The sequence below is a fragment of the Jaculus jaculus genome, chromosome 13 (genome assembly GCF_020740685.1).
Source record: "Jaculus jaculus isolate mJacJac1 chromosome 13, mJacJac1.mat.Y.cur, whole genome shotgun sequence".
Classification (NCBI taxonomy): Eukaryota; Metazoa; Chordata; class Mammalia; order Rodentia; family Dipodidae; genus Jaculus; species Jaculus jaculus.
Genome location: NC_059114.1, coordinates 4,554,689 through 4,574,541, shown reverse-complemented (window position 1 = coordinate 4,574,541; position 19,853 = coordinate 4,554,689). Strand labels below are relative to the sequence as shown.

Sequence of the window (19,853 nt, the reverse complement as noted above, 5' to 3'; positions counted from 1 at the left end):
GGAAACACACCTCCAGCCTGGAGAGACGGCTTAGCGGTTAAGTCATTTGCCTCCAAAGCCAAGTGACCTAGGTTCAATTCCCCAGGACCCACGTAAGCCAGATGCGCAAGGGGGCGCATGTGTCTGGAGTTTGTTTACAGTGGCTGGAGGCCCTGGTGTGCCCATTCTATCTTTCTCCCTCCCTTGCTCCCTCTTTCTCACAAATGAAAAGAGAAAGGAAAGAGAACAAGCCTTCTGCAGCAAAGCTCCACCCCCCCCCACCCAAACTACCACAGCTGGTAACCAAGCATTCCCAGTTTATGAGAGACACCTGACTCAAGTTGCCAGTCCAGGATGGCCACAGACAAGCCAGTCGCATTCACAAGCACACCTCTGAGCCAAGGGGATGGTGACTCGGTCAGTGAGGAACTCGCTGAGCAAGCATGAGGATCGCAGGACCCACATAAACACCAGGCGGGGTGGTGCGTGCATCTGCAACCCCGGCACTGGGGAGGTGGAGACCTCAGGATCCCTGGAGCTTTTCAGCTCATCTAGACTCAACAGGAGACCTGGGGTCAATCAGGAAATAAGCTGGAGAACGGCAGAGGAGGACGCCCAATCCCTGACCTCCACACACACAGGTGCACATACGCACGCACGTACACGCGCAGAAACAAAATCACCCCTGTCTCTAATCACGCCACAGGGGATGGACCGTGGAACTTAGACCTCCACCTGGCCAGGTCCTATTCTCACAGTGTCACAGCTAAGGGCATCAACTTCCAGGCTGGAGAGATGGATCAGTGGTTAAGGCGCTTACCTACAAAGTCTGATGACCCAGGTTCACCTCCCCAGAACCCTCGTGAAGCCGCATGCACAGAGTGGCACGTGTGCCTGGAGTTCATTTGCAGTGGCTGGAGGCCCTCCAAATGTCTGTCTGCCTCTCTTCTCTGTCTCTTTCTGTTTACAAATAAATGAATGGCATGCCCATACTTTAAGATCTCTCCCTCTCTCTCTCTCTGCTTGCAAATAAATAAAAAAATATATTTTTAAACAAGAATAGTTTCTGCTATGCCTTTAATCTCAGCACTCATGAGGCTGAGGTAGGAGGATCACTTTGAGTTTGAGGCCAGCCTGGAGATACAGAGTGAGACCCTGCTTAAAAAAAAGAAGGTGGATGTGGTGGTGCATGCCGTTAGTCCCAGCACTTGGGAGGCAGAGATAGGAGGATTGCAGTGAGTTCGAGGCCACCCTGAGACTACAGAGTGAATTCCAGGTTAGCTTGGGCTACAGTGAGACATCTCAAAAACAAAAACAAACAAACAAACAAATCCAGCAGCAACAACCAAAACAATAAAAAGCTAAATAAATAAAAAGATTCCTATTAGGAAGCTGTGAGTGTGGGCTGTGTATTAACCATTATATGTTGTTGGGGCTAAGGAACTGGATGGAGCTTGCTTGCAAAGCCTGCTGGCCCAGGTTCAATTCCCCCATACCCACGTAAAGCCAGGTGTACAAAGCGGCGCAGACACCTGGAGTTCATTCACAGAGCGAGAGGCTCTGGTGGCCATTTGTCCAGAGCTGCATGTGGTGAGCCCTGCCCAGTACAGAAGGCCTCTGCACTGGGCCAAGCCACGGACCTTTTGCGGGGGGCACAACCACTTCTGTCCCCAGCTGAGGTCCGCAGAACCTGGGGCAACATGCAGCCCCTCCTTCCCCTTGGCCCGTCTGTGCTGAGCCTGACCGTGTGCGGAAAGACAGTCCGCAGCTGCCTTGCTCCTTTACTGTCTGACCTTGTCCCCTGTTCCCATGTGTTTTCTATATTTTATAAAAGAAAGAAGTTCCCAAAACTTTTCTGCTTGTGTATAACATAAACCAGTGCCGGTTAGTGTTAGTGTCTCCAGCAGAGCCTGTAGATAACCTGACCCCAGCTTTCCCTCCCTCTCTTCTTTCTTCCCTCCCTCCCTCCCTCCCTTCCTTCTGCCACTGCGAACAAACTCCAGATGCTTGCGCCCCCTTGTGCGCATGCGCAACATTGCATGCTTGTGTCACTGCATCTGGCTACTTGGCAACTGGAGATTCGAACATGAGTTCTTAGGCTTTGCAGGCAAGTGCCTTAACCGCTAAGCCACCTCTCCAGCCCTCTTTCCTTTCTTTCTTTCTAATCCTCGAGTCCCCCCAACAGGTCAAGGCCATGCTGATCATGGGACCCATTCTCTCCATTTTCTCTCTTTCCCCCTCTTCCTCTCTCTCCCTCTTTTTGCCCACAGATAGGTAAATAAAAATATTTAAAAATTTTTTAATTTAATTTATTTATTTGAGAGAGAGAGGGAGAGAGACAATGGGCACACCAAGGCTTTCAGCCACTGCAAACAAACTCCAAGCGCATGTGCCACCTTGCACATCTGGCTTATGTGGGTCCTGGGGAATCGAACCTGGGTCCTTTTGGCTTTGCAGGCAAGTGCCTTAACCTCTAAGCCATCCCTCTAGCCCCAAATAAAATTTTTTAAATTAAATATTGTTCATTTTATTAAGCAGTTATAGTTTTTAAAAAAACATTATCTTTGAGCTTATAAACTACTTAGGATTAATATGTTATAACATTTTTATTTTTTTGAGGTAGAGTCTCAGTCTAGCCCAAGCTGACCTGGAATTCAATATGTAGTCTCAGGCTGGACTTGAACTCATAGCAAACTTCCTACCTCATCCTTCAGAGTCCTGGGATTAAAGATGTTAGCCAACATGCCTGGCACATCTTTTAAAAAATATCTTATTAGGGAAATAAATGAAGCAAATATGACAAGATATTATTGTGTGCACTTAAGCAACAGGTATGTGGGATTTGTTCCACTGTTTTCTCAGCTTTTCTATGTTTAAAATTTTGGGGGAGTTGGAGGTATAGCTCAGTAGATAAAATACTTGCCATGCAATTTGGAGTATAGAGTGCAGATTCCCAGACCCCGTGAGAAATATTCCAGTGTGCCTAAGGCAAGAGGTGGAAGGGGCGGACCCAACTGAAAACCTCTGCCACAGCTGCTGTGAGACACACACACACACACCTCACACAGAGACACACACACATACACAATAAATAAACTAATGAAATTCTCATAAAGAACCAAAGCATTTCATTAACTCGAAAATTACAATGCTGCTATCAGAATGATATTTTAAAAATTGTTGTATTTCTTTTAACTTTTATCAACAACTTCTATACATATAGACAATATATATTGATCTTAGTCCCCTCCCACCCCTTATTTCCCCCCTCCCAAAGATACTGGGTTTTATGATAAACAAAATTCTAAGAAGACCTCAGGATTTTTGTTCTCTGGTACATGTACCCTGTATAAATTCTTTCTTTTAATGTGGGCAAGACTTTTAGATAAACGTGATGCTCTTTTATTTCCATGATTAGATTATGTCATGTGGCAAGGATGAAGGACCTTGAAGGTGTCATTATAAGGACTTTGATCAGCTGATTTTGAGCTCATGAAAGAGATACTATCCTGGGTTTGGGGGGGGGGGGCTGACTTGATCAGCTTCTCTTAGCTTTTTGAGGAAGGTTCTCATTCTAACCTAGGCTGACCTAGACTTACTCTCCCACCTTTCCCCCCGAGCGCTGGGATTAAAGGTACACGCCGCTTTGCTTGGCTAGGGTGAGTCCTTTACTAGAGAGATTGGGAACAACAGAAGACTCTCTTCTTGGCCTGGAGGAGCCAAACTGCCTTGTGGTGGATCTTGCCATGAGGACAGGGTACACGGGGAGCCTTTAGCTTCTGAGGGCCCAGGCCGACCACCCTCAGGAGTTGAGTTCTGCAGACGGCCACTGAGCTTGGAGGAAGCTGCTGATCCCTGCTTTGGGAGAGTCCTGATTCAGCAGGTGCTCCGGGCACCTTAGGCCCAGGCTCTTGACCCACGGGCCCGGAGATCATTAATTAAGACAATGAACCCATGCCTTCTTATGAAGTGATAGGGCATAAATACAGGTTTCAACTAATTGGTTAGAAATGGCAGCCTGGGGCCTGGAGAGACGCCTTAGCTTTCACAGCCTAAGGACTCGGGTTCGATTCTCCAGTCCCACGTAAGCCAGATGTACATGGTGGCTCTTGTGTCTGGAGTTTGCAGTGGCTAGAGGCCCTGGTGTGCCCATTCTCACTGTCTCTCTCTGTCTCTAATAAATAAATAAAAATAAATCTTTTTTTTTTTTTAAAGAAATGGCAGTCTGGGGCATTCTATGGTAAAGGTTATTAAAGCTGAGCCTGGCCTCAGGAGGGAGAGAGCTGCGATGGATTAGTCGTGTCTGTTTTGACTTGGAAGTCATAACATATGCATCTCTCCCATGTCTGAGTATTTAGAACTGCCTTGGAAACAAATCTCTGAGCATATCGATGAGGAGATTTCTAGATTAGATTGAGGTGGGAAGGGCCACTCTAAGTATGGGTGGGAGATCCTGGACTGAATAATGAGGAGACTGAGATCTGAGCAGCAGCATTCACTGCTGTCTACTTCCTGACGGTGGGCACAACGTGAGCGGCTGTGGCCCGCTCCCGTCGCCATGCTTCCCTGGCCATGATGGGCCCCGCCCTCACACTGTAACCCAAGTAAGCCCTGCCCTCACACTGTAAGCCCAAGTAAGCCCTGCCCTCACACTGTAACCCAAGTAAGCCCTGCCCTCACACTGTAAGCCCAAGTAAGCCCTGCCCTCACACTGTAAGCCCAAGTAAGCCCCACCCTCAAACTGTAAGCCCAAGTAAGCCCTACCCTCAAACTGTAAGCCCAAGTAAGCCCTACCCTCAAACTGTAAGCCCAAGTAAGCCCTGCCCTCACACTGTAACCCAAGTAAGCCCTGCCCTCAAACTGTAAGCCCAAGTAAGCCCTGCCCTCACACTGTAAGCCCAAGTAAGCCCTGCCCTCACACTGTAACCCAAGTAAGCCCTACCCTCAAACTGTAAGCCCACCCAAGTAAGCCCTACCCTCAAACTGTAAGCCCAAGTAAGCCCTACCCTCAAACTGTAAGCCCAAGTAAGCCCTGCCCTCACACTGTAAGCCCAAGTAAGCCCTTCCCTCACACTGTAAGCCCAAGTAAGCCCTGCCCTCACACTGTAAGCCCAAGTAAGCCCTGCCCTCACACTGTAAGCCCAAGTAAGCCCTGCCCTCACACTGTAAGCCCAAGTAAGCCCTGCCCTCACACTGTAAGCCCAAGTAAGCCCTGCCCTCACACTGTAAGCCCAAGTAAGCCCTGCCCTCACACTGTAAGCCCAAGTAAGCCCTACCCTCACACTGTAAGCCCAAGTAAGCCCTACCCTCAAACTGTAAGCCCAAGTAAGCCCTACCCTCAAACTGTAAGCCCAAGTAAGCCCCACCCTCAAACTGTAAGCCCAAGTAAGCCCCGCCCTCAAACTGTAAGCCCAAGTAAGCCCCGCCCTCACACTGTAAGCCCAAGTAAGCCCCGCCCTCACACTGTAAGCCCAAGTAAGCCCCGCCCTCACACTGTAAGCCCAAGTAAGCCCCGCCCTCACACTGTAAGCCCAAGTAAGCCCTACCCTCACACTGTAACCCAAGTAAGCCCTGCCCTCACACTGGAAGCCCAAGTAAGCCCTGCCCTCACACTGTAACCCAAGTAAGCCCTACCCTCAAACTGTAACCCAAGTAAGCCCTACCCTCACACTGTAAGCCCAAGTAAGCCCTGCCCTCACACTGTAACCCAAGTAAGCCCCGCCCTCACACTGTAAGCCCAAGTAAGCCCCGCCCTCACACTGTAAGCCCAAGTAAGCCCCGCCCTCACACTGTAAGCCCAAGTAAGCCCCGCCCTCACACTGTAAGCCCAAGTAAGCCCTACCCTCACACTGTAACCCAAGTAAGCCCTGCCCTCACACTGGAAGCCCAAGTAAGCCCTGCCCTCACACTGTAACCCAAGTAAGCCCTACCCTCAAACTGTAACCCAAGTAAGCCCTACCCTCACACTGTAAGCCCAAGTAAGCCCTACCCTCAAACTGTAAGCCCAAGTAAGCCCTACCCTCAAACTGTAAGCCCAAGTAAGCCCTACCCCCCCTCGTTTCTTTGATCAGGTGTTCAGTCACGGGAACAACTTAAGTAACCAGGACGCTGGGGCTTACTAACTTATTTTTAAAAATATTTTTATGCATTTATTAATCTGAGAGAGACAGAGGGAAAGAAGCAGACAGAAAGAGAGAGAGAGAGAGAATGGGCGCGCCAGGGGCTCCTGCCACTGCAAAGGAACTCCAGACACGTGTGTCACTTAATGCATCTGTCCTGAATGTGGGTACTGGGGAATCAAACCCAGGCCATCAGGTTTTTTTTTTTTTTGTTGTTGTCGTTGTTTTGTTTTCAGAGGCAGGGTTTCACTCTAGCTCATGCTGACCTGGAATTCACTCTGTATTCTCAGGGTGGCCTCGAATTCACGGCGATCCTCCTACCTCTGCCTCCCGAGTGCTGGGACTGAAGGCGTGCACCACCACGCCCGGGTAGGCCATCAGGTTTTGCAAGCAAATGCCTTTAACTGCTGAGCCATCTCTCCAACTCTTTTTTAAATCAGTGACAGAGTAACACTGAAATACCTGGGTCCCTAAATTGGAAGGCTGAGCTATGAGAAAGGGCTCCGAGACAAAAGATAAAAAAGCAAGTAGAAGACTTATCAGACAGATTGAGCAGTTGTAAAACATCTGGAGGCCAGCCTTGCCTGCTGGTGTTGGTGCTAAGAGGCTTCCTCCTTGTTCTCTCCCTTCCCTTCCTTAAAAAAAATTTTTTTTGAGGCAAACCCAACAGACTGGCCTTTTTTTTTTTTTTTAAATGTGTGAGTGTGTGTGTGTGTGTGTGTGTGTGTGTGTGTGTGTGTGAAAGAGAGAGAGAGAGAGGGAGAGAGAGAGAGAGAGAGGGAGGGAGACTTGGCATGCCAGAGCCTCCAGCCACTGCAACTGAACTCCCGACGCCTGTCCCACCTTGTGCACATGTGTGACCGTGGGCCCTTGTGTTGCCTTGTGTGTGTGGCTGATGTGGGACCTGGCGAGTTGAACATGGGTCCTTAGGCTTCGTAGGCAAGCACCTTAACCACTAAACCATCTCTTCAACCCTAAAATATATTTTTTTTAATTTTTATTTATTTGAGAGGAAGAGAAAGGGAATGGTGCCTACCAGGGCCTAAAACCAGTGTAAACAAATTCTAGACACATGCGCCGCCTTGTGCAGCTGGCTTTGTGTGGGTCCTGGGGAATCGAACCCAGGCCCTTAGGCTTTGCTGGCAATCTCCTTAGCCACTGAACCATCTCTGTAGCCCCAGCTTGCTTGCCTGTTTTCTTTCTTTCTTTTTTCTTTTCTTTTCTTTTCTTTCTTTCTTTCTTTCTTTTTTTTTTTTTGAGGTAGGGTCTCATTCTAGCCCAGGCTGACCTGGAATTCACTATGTAGTCTCAGGATGGCCTCAAACTCACGGCAATCCTCCTATTTCTGCCTCCCAAGTGCTGGGATTAAAGGCATGTGCCACCACAGCTGGCTTTTAAAAAATAATTTTATTTTTATTTATGTATTTGAGAGAGTACTAGAGAGAAAGAGGCAGAGAGAGAGAGAGACTAGGGCCACCAGGGCCTCCAGCCACTGCAAACAAACTCCAGACACATGTGCCACATTGGTTAGCTGGCTTTATGCGGGTCCTGGGGGATCGAACCTGGGTCCTTGGCTTTGCAGGCAAAGTGCCTTAACCACGAAGCCATCTCTCCAGCCCCAGTTCTCTTTCTTTAAATATGCACAGATATCCCCTGAGTTGGAAAAGTAACTCCCTAAAATGTCACTGAGTCCTGCTCTGATTTCTGGGACCCTAAGACCTCAGGGCTCTTGACCAGCCTGGCGGGACTTCAGAATTCCTCAGACATCAGTGCCAAAGACAACAGGACTCACCTGCTCTCACGGAGCTGAGATGAAACATCTATTCACATGCCATTCATTTCCTACTAACACCACGTGTGGATCACAGTGCGGTGCTCAGCCAGAAGTCTCCCAGCTTAAGTACCATCTCTGCAGCGAAGCGGGCTTTCCCCGTCAGCAACTGTATGGAGTGTGCAGGCTGCCTCCCTTCCGAACAGGGGAAGCCAGGCCAGTGCGGGAGCCGTCTGTCTCAGTGACTCATTTTCCAGCACAGGTATTGCCTTGAACGGTGGGGGCATAACTGCTTTCCAACAGGCACAGAACGGAGCATCACAGAAGCTGGAGTTTGCCAGGCATGGTGGCACACGCCTTTAATCCCAGCACTTGGGGAGCAGAGGTAGGGGGATCGCTGTGAGTTTGAGGCCACCCTGAGACTACATAGTGAATTCCAGGTCAGCCTGGGCTAGAGTGAGACCCTACCTCGAAAAACAAACAAACAAAAAAGCTAGAGTTCAAAAGGCATGGTGGGAGGGCCGAGGGGAGACCGGGAGAGATGCCTCCGTGGATAAACTGCTTCCTGTGCAAACGTGAGGACCAGGGTTCAGACCCCAGGCACCCACGTGAGTAAATAGCGGGTGGGCACGGCAGCCCGCCAGCAATCCCAGAGCTAATGAGGCAGAGGTGACAGGGCCCCAGGATCAGCTCGTGCGCGACACTAGCAGATGTGGCAAGTCCGGGGCTCAAGAGGGAAAGCGTGCCTCAGTAAAGAAGAGGGAGAGCAATCTAGGAAGATGCCCAACGTCGGCCTCTCTGCACGCATTCTCGTGAACGCACACCCAAACACATGTGCACACATGCACACTACACACACATGATTCACGGGGGGAGGGGATCTCCACGACCGAGCACTTGCCTAGCATAGACGAAGTCCTGGATTCTGTTCCCAACACACAAACACACACACACACACACACTCCAATAATAAAAACAACCAGGAGGGCTGGAGAGATGGCTTAGTGGTTAAGGCACTGGCCTGTGAAGACTAAGGACCCAGGTTCAATTCCCTAGAACCCATGTAAGCCAGCTGCACAAGGCGATATGTGTGTTTGGAGTTCATTTGCAATGGCCAGAGGCCCTGCTATGCCCAGCCTCCCTCTGTTCCTCTCTCTCAAGTAAATAAAATATTAAAAAAATAAAATAAAACCACCAGGAGTTTGAACTTGCGGTGGCCTCTAGTGAAAGGAGCTGGTCATGGTCTAATGGCCCTGGGAAAGTTACTAATGGCTTCTTCAGTTATATTAGAGGAAAAATAAATATTGCACGGGGTGTAAAACATCTCCTTGTATGTGGGTGCCATTCAGTCTCAGCAGCCCTGCTTGACTCCTAAGCCAGTTGACCATGACCGTGTTTGACACTTGCAGGCCCAAACCTCGCATTGATTTTCACTTGACTGTCTGTACTAGGGGCTTTTCGCACACAAGAAGGGCTCGCCGAGATGTCGCTGAGCAGAAGTGGCCAAGCATGATGGGCCGCCAATGAAAACGACTCACTGCGCAGGAACCCAGGCTCGGGCCCGGCTGCCCGCCTGTGGCCCGTCCCACAGCACAACGCTGGGTGCTATTATGCTTAAAATTCAAAGAACTGGGGCTGTGGAGAGGTCTCGGTGGGTAAAATGCTTGCCTGCCAACCAAGTATGAGGCCCTGGATTCACATCCCCATGCAAAACGCCCACTTGTAATGGCCTCACTGGGGTGCCGTAGACAGGGTATCCCTGGGACTCACTGCCTGGCTGGCCTAGCTGAATTGGTGTGCTCTGGGATCAGTGACCCTGTTTCAGAGGAGGGCGGCAGAGGAAGATACCCGACGTTACCCTCTGGCCTCCACATGCACACACGTGTGCACCCACACACATATGAACTTGCATATATATATATATATATATATATATATATGTATATATATGTACATATATATGCATATATATACATACACATATATACATAACACACAAACACCATATATATGTGCAAAAAAAAATTAACGGCCAACACTGAAACTTGAAAGAATTCACTTAGAAATTGTTTCTTTTTTTTTGGAAAAATTGGCAAACCTCTGTCCAATCTCATGGAAATCCTGTGAATATCGAATATTGGGTCCCTCTGTGTGGGATGCAGGACCCCATGTAGCACACCCCACATTTGCCACCGCCTCCTCCTATCTAGCTCAGTGCTGAGCTGCCATCCTGGTTCCAATATTGTGTCACCACAGAGCCCAGAGGATACAGCCTTCGTCACCCCTCAGACCACCAGCAGCCCCTCAGAAATTTGCAGCACCCTAGATAAGCAAACCTCTCCAGGCGCGCTCGCTGACTGATCGTGATCTTGGCATTTATTTGAATTGCTTTTACCTTCACAGATTACTTCAATACTAAACTGTCTCCCCCCCCCACCCCCACCGCTTTTTTTTTGGTCAGAATTCTTGTCAACTCAAGAGAAATCTTGATACAAGTTTAATCACTTAAGAAACACACGGAGGGGCTCTTTAAAGAAACTGTGGCTCACTGACCCCTGAATCTCACCCCATTCTCGTCACACCTGTTTGATTCACACATTCCGTGTTCTTTGTCACCACCCATGTGTGAAAAGTTCCAATTCACACAAGCCCCGAGCCATGCAAATATTTCCATTTTCCCATCTAGATGGAGAAATACAGAGACGCTCCGGTCTGCACTTTGGACAAAGAGTATCTGGTTACTTGGAATAAGGATGAGTCTGTGGCAAGAAAACAGGAAGAGAGGAACTGCGTGCAAAACAGAAAGCCCATTGGAAGCAGGTGCAAGAAACGGGGAGAGAGGGACGGTGGTTAAACAGGTTCACAGGGAGGAAGGAACACTTTCAGGGGAGAGTGGGGAGAGCAAAGGCAGGGAGGAGAGATGTGGGGGTCCCCTCATGGGGGGGCCCCAGTCTACTCACGGTGGAGCCGCCTCCTCCGGATCCTGTCTCTCCATGGCCGGTTTCGGATCCAGTGTAATCGCGAAGGTAACACCATGGTCCCCAGGAGAATGGCCTAGGACCTTGTCATGGCCAGGCAACGGGAAGGTCTCTCAGCAATCCCGGAAGTCAAGTTCAGACACATAAGAAATACAAAGATTAAGGGTGTGGGGGGGGGAGCCACTCTCTCGCTCTCTCTTTTTGAGATATCTGAGGTTTCTGTTTTCTTTTATCTCGCAACTTGCCTTTCCTTCCCCTAACTCCCAACAGGCCTCAGGGCAACTGCCAGGCTGAGCTGCCCAGGCACGGCCTCGCTGGGCCCCCTGTGCCATGTTTTATGCATGAAGACCATGGGCGGTAATTCACTCCGGCAGAGATGATCCCGGCTCCTGTGTCTGCCAGTCTGCCAGTGGCTGGGGGAGGAGGCCAGGTCTACCTGCTGCCCGCATGGTCTGAAGTGGGAATCTCTGTTTGCAGACAGAAGGAAAGACAGATCTTGGCTGGCAGGGATGCCAGGGGCTCCCCCACAGGCCCCACACTTCAGGACACCGGGTTCGGTGCTTGGCACTGGGAGATGAGCAGTAAATGTTGGTTGGATGAATAAATGATTAGGTGAACCCAACCCAGTGATTGTCTGCACATACATGAATCCTAATGCGAATCCGCTCCGTGTACTGTCTTTGGCATGTTCATTTGAGGGCTGGAGAGATGGCTCAGCAGTTAAGTCGCTTGTCGATTCGACTGGTTCGATTCCCCAGTACTCATGTAAGGCCGATACACAAATCAATTAAATAAAAAATTTAAATAGGCTCATTGGAACCTTCTTGCTCATCTCGCTCCTTTAGTTATTTATTTATTTGAGAGAGATAGAGGCAGATAGAGAGAATGGACACACCAAGGCCTCTTGCCACTGCAAACGAGCTCTAGGTGCCTGCACCACTTTGTGTACTTGGCCTTACGTGGGTGCTGGGGAACACAGGCTTTGCAAACAAGCACCTTCAAACTTTGAGCCATCTCTCCAGCCCTCCCCTCACTTAAAAAAGTTAGTTAATAAATCTATTTGTACATATGTGTGTATGAGGTGCCAGGGCCTCTTCCCTCTGCAAACAAACACCAGCTACTTGTGCCACTTTTGCGCCCATCTTATGGTGGGTGGCTTGGGATTTGAACCCAGGCCAGGAAACTTTGCAAGTATCATCAGGCCTTTTCCTAATTTAAAAAATTTTTTTGGTTTATTTTTATTTATTTATTTGAGAGCAACAGACAAACACAGAGAGAAAGAGGCAGAGAGAGAATGGGCGCACCAGGGCCTCCAGCCACTGAAAACGAACTCCAGATGTGTGTGCTTCCTGTGCATCTGGCTAACGTGGGGCCTGGGGAATCGAGCCTCAAACCGGGGTCCTTAGGCATCACAGGAAGGCACTTAACCGATAAGCCATCTCTCATCCCTCTTTTTTTTTTAAGGTTGGGTCTCATTCTAGCCCAGGCTGTCCTGTAATTCACTGTGGAGTCTCAGGGTGGTCTTGAACTCACGGTGATCCTCCCACCTCTGCCTTCGGAGCGCTGGGATTAAAGATGTGCGCCACCAAGCCCAGCTGTTCTCCTAATTCTTTTTTTTTTTTTTTCTTCAAGGCAGGGTCTCACACTAGCCTAGGCTGACCTGGAATTCACTCTGTATTCTCAGGGTGGCCTTGAACTCATGGCAATCCTCCTACCTCTACTTCCCTAGTGCTGGGATTAAAGCCGCGCCCCACCACGCCCAGCTTTTTCTCCTAATTCTTAAGCCTCACCCATAAATATGTTGGTCCATGTCTTCTGTTATTGTTTTGTCACTACCAGGGATCAAACCCAGGACCCTGCACATGCTAGGCAAGCTCTCTACCACTGAGCTACACAATAGCCCTCTTTTTATTTAAGACAAGAGCTCACTAACTTGTGCATGCTGGCCTTGAACTCACCCCATGGCCCAGACAGGCCTTGTATTTGCAATCCTGTTGCCTCAGCCTCCTGACAGAACGGAATGGCAGGCCTGTACCACCAGGCCTGCTCAGATGCTCCTCTTCCTGTGGAGACCTTCTAAGCCCTTAGAGGGGGCTGAGCACACTTCTGTGGCTCGCATGTATACCCGGCTCATTCCAGAGTGGCCCAAATGTGCAGAGGCTGTTGTTTGTCTCTGGCTTGCTTTAACGCGGACAACCGACTCGTGTAGTGAGAAGGCTTCTTGCACATGAAGAGCATTATTGCAATTCCCTTCTCATTGCTGGGGCAAAGTGCCCGGCCCAAAGCAGCTCATGGGAGGCAGGGGTTTATGTTGGTTCACAGTCTCGAGGGGAAGCTCCGTGATGGCAGGGAACAGCACGGCATGAGCAGAGGCTGGACGTCACCTCTGCCACAGCAGGTGGGAAACAGCAGCAAGAAAGTGAGCCGAGCTCTGGACAGGGGGAGCTGGGCTGTCACTCCCTAAGCCCGCCCCCAACAACACACCTCCTCCAGCAAGGCTCCACCTCCCAAATTGCCACCAACTGGGGATCAGGCATTCAGGATGCCTGAGTTCATGGGGGGGGGGGGACACACATGATTCAAACCAACACAGGTATCTTTTGTTCTAGCTGCTGAGAACAGTAGTTGACACCGGGACTTGGTGACATCCCAGGGTGGCTGGGGGCCGCTTTAGTCAGCTCTGTGATGGAGAAATCTCCGTCAGCCCCGGGTCAAGGTCAATATATGTATTCATTCTGTTGGGGAAGTGTATTTATTTTTTGGGGGGGGCAGGGTGTGTAGGCGCGCGAGTGATGCGTGTGTGCGTGCTGTTACAGGTGAGTGCACGCGTTTGAGTGCCGTGGCGCATGCGTGGGGGTCAGGGGACAACTTCGGTGGTCGGTCCCCACCTTCCACTGTGTCTAAATCTTGCTCACCGCCCGAGCTTCCGTGCAATCCCGCCTGGGCCCCCGCCTCACGCCAGCTGTGACGCGTTAGAGACCCTCGCCCGCCAGGCCTGCCTTGACTGGCTTGACGGAGGCGCTAGGGGTTGAACTCAGGCACCCTCGCTTGCATGGAAAGCGCGTTATCCACTGAGCCATTGTCCCAGACATATCTATTTTCTTATTACTATTCTTCTTTGAGACAGGATCTCATGTGACCCAGGCTGGTCTTGAATTCCTGATCCTCCTGCCTCCACCTCTGAAGGGCTGGGACTACAGGCCACCATGAGCAGTTTCCCTCGGGAACTTAAATAGGAATCTTACCAGTTTCCGCATTACAATTGCGCCAGGACTGTGAGGCCAGAAGCCCTGATTCTTAGGCCCACGGGTAGTTGCTCTCGTGGGTCAGATTTACCATGCTGCAGAGCAGAGCTTGGGTCACGCATGTGCCCTTGACGAATTGCTGTCTGTTCTCTCGTTTTACGAAGCACCTTGTCAAAAGTGTCTGGAAAAAATTGCCTCGTGGGGTTGCTTCCGCCCCAAGAAAATTGTTCACCTGTGTGTTCAGTGTGGAATGTCAAATCTTACTGTGCTGGGGGCCCACACGGCTATTACATTTTTCAGAAGTCACAGAATTTCAAGGTGGAAACTCAGAGTCTGCTGGAAGTGATGCACTGAAAACAATATGGGTGTGGGGGAAGGAGCACAATTATGTGATCCTTTCTTCTCCTTTCTTCCCCCCTCCAACTCGCTTTCTATACATGGAAGACGGACGCTGGACTCAGGAGAAAGCAGCGGCAGGCATGTGGGCTTCCACTTGAAAACCGCCCTGGGGAGACGGAGGCCGTCAATGACCCAGTGGAGAATGGGAGGCGTGGAGCCAAGGCACCCTACAGCACTTCTGAAGAAAGTCACCACAGAAAACTTGGTATTATTGCAAATAAAAGCTCATCAAACACCAGGAGGAAAATGACAGTGCTGCACTTGACTTATTTCTCTCCCTGTCACCAGCATGTGTGCAAAGAGCCCAGGGGCTCAGCGTTCACCCAGAGGCTCAGCGTTCACCCAGGGCTCAGCGTTCACCCAGAGGCTCAGCGTTCACCCAGGGCTCAGTGTGTGTGTGTGTGTGTGTGTGTTTCAGCAAACATTCCTCTGCACACTTATTTTTATTTAACCATCTATCGTGGACAACATATCTACTTTTTATTTTTATTTTACTTTATTTATTTTTATTCCAAGCTGACCTGGAATTCACTCTAAGTCTCAGGGTGGCCTCAAACTTACAGCACTTCTCCCACCTCTTCCTCCCAAGTGCTGAATATATTTTGTTGTTGTTGTTGAGGTATAAGTGGCAATTATTATTTTTTTAAGATTTTTTATTCTTATTATTTATTAGAGACAGAGAGAAAGAGGGAGACAGAGTGAGAATGAGCAAGCCAGGGCCTCTAGCCCCTGCAAATGAACTCCAGATGCATGTACTAACATGCACATCTGGCTTACGTGGGACCTGGAGAATCAAACCTGGGTCCTTCGACTTCACAGGCATGTGCCTTAACTGCTAAGCCATCTCTCCAGCCCCACAATTATTTTTTAAATATCTATTTGAGAGAGGGGAGAGGGGAGGAAGGGAGGGATAATGGGCATGACAGGGTCTGTAGCCACTGGAATGAAAAAACTCCAGACGCATGTGCCACCTAGTGCATCTGGCTTTATGCGGGAAATGGGGAATCAAACCTGGGTCCTTAGGCTTTGCAGGAAAGTGCCTTAACTGCTGAGCTATCTCTCCAGCCCAGACAATTTTTTAAAAATAAATTTAAGATGTGACAAGGTGGTTTAATGTGCCTATTCTGTGAAATAATTAAAATCGAGTTATTTAGCACATCTTTCACCTGGCAAGGTAATCTTCTGGATTGTGAGCACTGAGCACATTTAGGATCTGATCTCGCAGTAAATTTATTATTTATTGGCTATTTGTTAGGCCTAGTCTCCATCCAATTGCACTAACACGTATTCCTCTCGTGACTTGAAAGCCATTTAACTTTAAGAGAAACAGGCTCTCGCTCCCTGTGTCGTCCTTGTCTGAGACCCAAGACGAGAAGGCCAGTCGGCCGAGGCGGGATGAGAGGTGGCGTTTCTGGGACAAGCTGTCGGCTCAGCTGGTCCTCATGCAGAGGTGCTCCTAACTGACCTCAGGTCGGCGGGAGGCAGGGGGTGCTGTGAAAGGCTCTGCCCGAGAGCTGCTCTCGCATGTGGTGGGCACTGGGCTGGCCGCATCCTCAGGCCTGGAGTGATGCAAGGAGCTGCGTGGTGGAGGCATTCCGTGAGCCAGGACAGCGTCGGTGCCAGGCAGAGGACGTGGTCGCTGGAAAGTGGGCTTGGGCATATCTGGTCCCTCAGTCCACTTCGAAAATGTGCCGGTGGTGCTGGCCTTGGTAGCACCTAGGCTAAAATTGGAACGACTCACAGGTTGGCATGGCCCCTGCGCAAGGATGACATGTAAATCCATGAAGTATTCCATATTTAAAAAAAAAAATGTCCTGGTGACCTCAACTTCACACCGAGGCCTGAAATTTTACCATGAAAACCATCTCTTCAGGCTGGAGATGTGCCTGATGTTAACATGCAAACCTGGGCTGGAGAGATGGCTCGGCAGTTAAAGGCGACGGCTTGCAAAGCCTGACAGCCTGGGTTTGTTTCCCTGGTAACCACGTGAAGTCAGATGCACAAAGTGGGGCGTGCATCTGGAGTTTGTTTGCAGTGGCAGGAGGCCCTGGAGTGCCCACTATCTCTCTCTGTGTGTCTGCCTCTCTCTCTTTTCTTTCTCAAATAAATAAATATTCAAAAAAGGGCAAACCTTTCAAAAAGAATAGCACTTTTTTGTTGCTTAACAAAGACTTATTTATTTATGTATTCATTTGAGAAGGAGAGAGGAAGAGGCAGATAGAGAGAGAGAGAGAGAGAATGGGCACGCAGGGCCTCCAGCCCCTGCAAATGAACTCCAGATGCGTGCACCCCCTTGTGCATCTGGCTTACATGGGTCCTGGGGAACTGAACTGAAGTCTTTAGGCTTCTCAGGCAAGTGCCTTAACCGCTAATCCATGTCCCTAGCCCCTTAACAAGGACTTTTTGGTTATAAGTGACAGAGACTGTAAGCAACATGAGCGTGACATGGTATTGAATGGGGCTCAGTAATCACCGCCAGTTGGCCCCGTGGCCCAGCACCATCATTGGAGCATCTCACCATCCATGTGCCAATGCTTCTTTTCCTTGTGTTGGCTTCACGGGGTGGGGGGTGGGGTAGTTTCTGCCAGTGCCGAGACACTGAACGGCCTCCGAGGAAGGGACGGCTCTCATTCTTCTCATCCCAGACCAAACCTCAGGACCACGCTACCTTGGCACATGAGTCATGCAGTTGTCTATGAACCAGTCACCGTGACTCTGATCGAAGAGGCTCCCGTCTTGTGCCAAGGCCGGCTGGTCAAGAGAGGTCAGCCCCACACAAGCCACATGTATGGAGAGAAGAAGATGGTGGCTCAACAAAGAGAGAAGAGAATGGGACTGGAGAGATGTCTCCATGGTTAACGGTGCTTGCTCGCAAAGCCTGATGGCCAGTGTTTTAATCTCCAAGACCCACATAAAGCCAGATGCACAAAGTGGAGTTCATTTGCAGTAGCAAGAGGCCCTGGTAAGTCCATACTCTCTCTTTCTCTGCCATCTCTTGCTCTGCCCGTCTTTCTCTCTCAAATAAATGAAAAAAAAAAAATTTTTTTTTTTTTTTTTTGGTTTTTCGAGGTAGTGTCTCACTCTGGTCCAGGCTGACCTGGAATTAACTCTGTCATCTCAGGGTGGCCTTGAACTCATGGCAATCCTCCTACCTCTGCCTCCTGAGTGCTGGGATTAAAGGTGTGCGCCACCACGCCCAGCTAATGAAAACATTTTTAAAAAAATAAGAAGAGAGAGAATGGCTCTTTGAAGGCACAACCAGTCCTGCCTACCACATGCCCTAGTTTTCATGTCACAAACACAAAAAGCTAGCAGAGCAGGGCATCTTCGAAGAGGAGACAAAGAGATGAGCCCAGAGCTATGGGTTCCATAGTGGGGCTGGGGAGGAGGGAGGCTCTGCATTTAGATTCCTTGACAAGATCAGGGGACACTCAAGGGCTCTGAGATTTAGGGGCATAGTCTTAGAGGCCGTCATAGTCACCTTCACACTGCTGGGACAAAAACACCTGGCCAAAGCAGTTGATGGCAGGAAAGAGCTTATTTTGACTTACAGGTTCAAGGAGGAGTCTCAGCCTGGTGGGGAAAAGATGGCAGAGCAGAGGCTGGAAGTCACGTCTTCCCGTAACAGCTGACAAACAGCAGGAAGGGTGAGCTGAGCTCTGGCGAAAGGGGAAGGCAGGCTACAACACCCCAAAGCCCACCCCCAAATAGCACACCTCCTCCAGCAAGGCTCCACCTCCCAAATAGCCACTAGCTGGGGATGAAGCATTCAGAACATGAGTCTCTGCGGGGCATCTGATTCCAGCCACCAGAGACGCTAAGAGGAACTTAGAGAACCCCCGGGGCGGGGCAGCCCTCACCAATGGTTTTCACCAAACTCATATGAGCAGCTCAGCCCAACGCCTCGTTGCTCAAGGATGCTTAATGATATCACTTATTACCCAGGGCCTCTCGGCCGTGCTTCACGGCGTTGAGTGGTGCGTAGCAAGGCCAGTGGTGGTAAAACTATGAAGGACACCTGTCTGGTTTGCTGGACTCGCCTGTGAGCTCCCTGTTGTTCCCACCAACAGCTAAAATCATATGATCAACAGACAACTCGCATTTTCCAAGTCCCACATTAAAAGCCCAAGGGGTTCATGCTGCTTGACTCTTCAGATGAGGGCTCTGGGGCGAGGGTGGTGGCGGGGGGGCTACGGACCGGGTCGCGGACCTCCAGAGCCTACGTCATCCAAGTCCATGCCATGGGTGCCCGACTGAGGCCAGGAAGTATTGGGAAAGCATGGGAGAATTTCAGGGAGGAATGACTGGAGCGTGAAGCCACTCACCCCTAAGAGGCGGGGGGTGGGGCAGGTGGACAAGACGTGGCTGCTGCACAGAGACAAGAAGCCAGGAGATGTGCGGTGGCACCCTTTGTCTGCTAATGTGGACAAAGAGACAGCGTCACTGCCCTAACCGAGACGCTTTCAAGCATGAGGAATCTTGATGGCACTCTTCTGTGGAGACCACAGTATGGCAGCACAATCCACCAAGACTAGCTTGGACTTGGGGAAGGTCTTGAGATTTTCTGAGTCTCCTGGGTATTGTTAGTCACCTTTTCTCACTGCTGGGACAAAGCACCCAACCAAAAGCAGCTGATGGGAGGGAAGTTGTTTCTTTTGGCTTACAGTCTCAAGGGGATGCTCCATGATGGCCCAGGGGGAGGGTGCATGGCATGAGCAGAGGCTGGACCTCACCTCCTGGAAAATAGCAGCAGGAGGGTGAGCCAAAGTGACCCTAGAAAGCTAGAGGCTAATAGACCTCAATACCCTTGCCCCCCCCCCCAGAGACACACCTCCTCCAGCAAGGCTGCACCTCCCAAATTGCCTTTAGAACTCATGAGATTATGGGGGAGGGGTGTTGGACGTCAGATTCAAACCACCACACTGGGCCTTCTAACTTCCCGAGTTTCATGCCTTTCCTTCTAACCTCCAGGAGGGAGTGTTTCAATCGGGAGGAAGTGCCTCTACCAAGATTCCGATCGACAGCCGTGATGGGCAGGCTGGGCTTCATCCGCAGCCCCTCCGTCCACCAGCCTTTCCCAGGTCGCAAAGTGGGGCCTGAGGGATGTATTAACTGGCTTTGATCTCTGGGGCTCTGTGTTCTAACCAATCAATGCATCTCAACTCGGTGTAGCCTGAGGGGGGTGGGGTAGAAAGACATAAACAATTAATTAGCTTATCCAATATTTTATTTGAGAGAGAAAGAAGGAGAGGGAAAGAAGGAGAAAGACAGACAGAGAGTGGGCACACCAACTCCTCTTGGCACTGCAAACAGATGCTTGTGCCACCTTTGTGCATCTGGCTTTACATGGGCACTGGGGAAT

The 19,853-nt window shown here is 50.0% G+C and overlaps 1 protein-coding gene and 1 non-coding gene across 3 annotated transcripts in view; one reads left to right on the top strand and one right to left on the bottom strand.

Annotated features, from left to right (window-relative positions):
* Ripor2 (RHO family interacting cell polarization regulator 2) overlaps positions 1-11,087 on the bottom strand; it is a 222,421-nt gene extending 211,334 nt beyond the window's left edge. Inside the window, exon 1 of one of the 2 annotated variants that reach the window (XM_045132927.1) lies at positions 10,830-11,087. In XM_045132927.1, coding sequence (XP_044988862.1) covers positions 10,830-10,905 — 76 coding nt within the window. In that variant the 5' untranslated portion in view covers positions 10,906-11,087. The remainder of the gene's footprint in view (positions 1-10,829) is intronic. The other variant, XM_045132931.1, reaches the window with a different exon arrangement.
* A 5,101-nt stretch (positions 11,088-16,188) lies between these two features.
* On the top strand, positions 16,189-16,292 carry LOC123454326. Its single transcript, XR_006633305.1, has one exon. It is a non-coding gene; the product is annotated as a U6 spliceosomal RNA (small nuclear RNA).
* Positions 16,293-19,853: the final 3,561 nt, after the last annotated feature.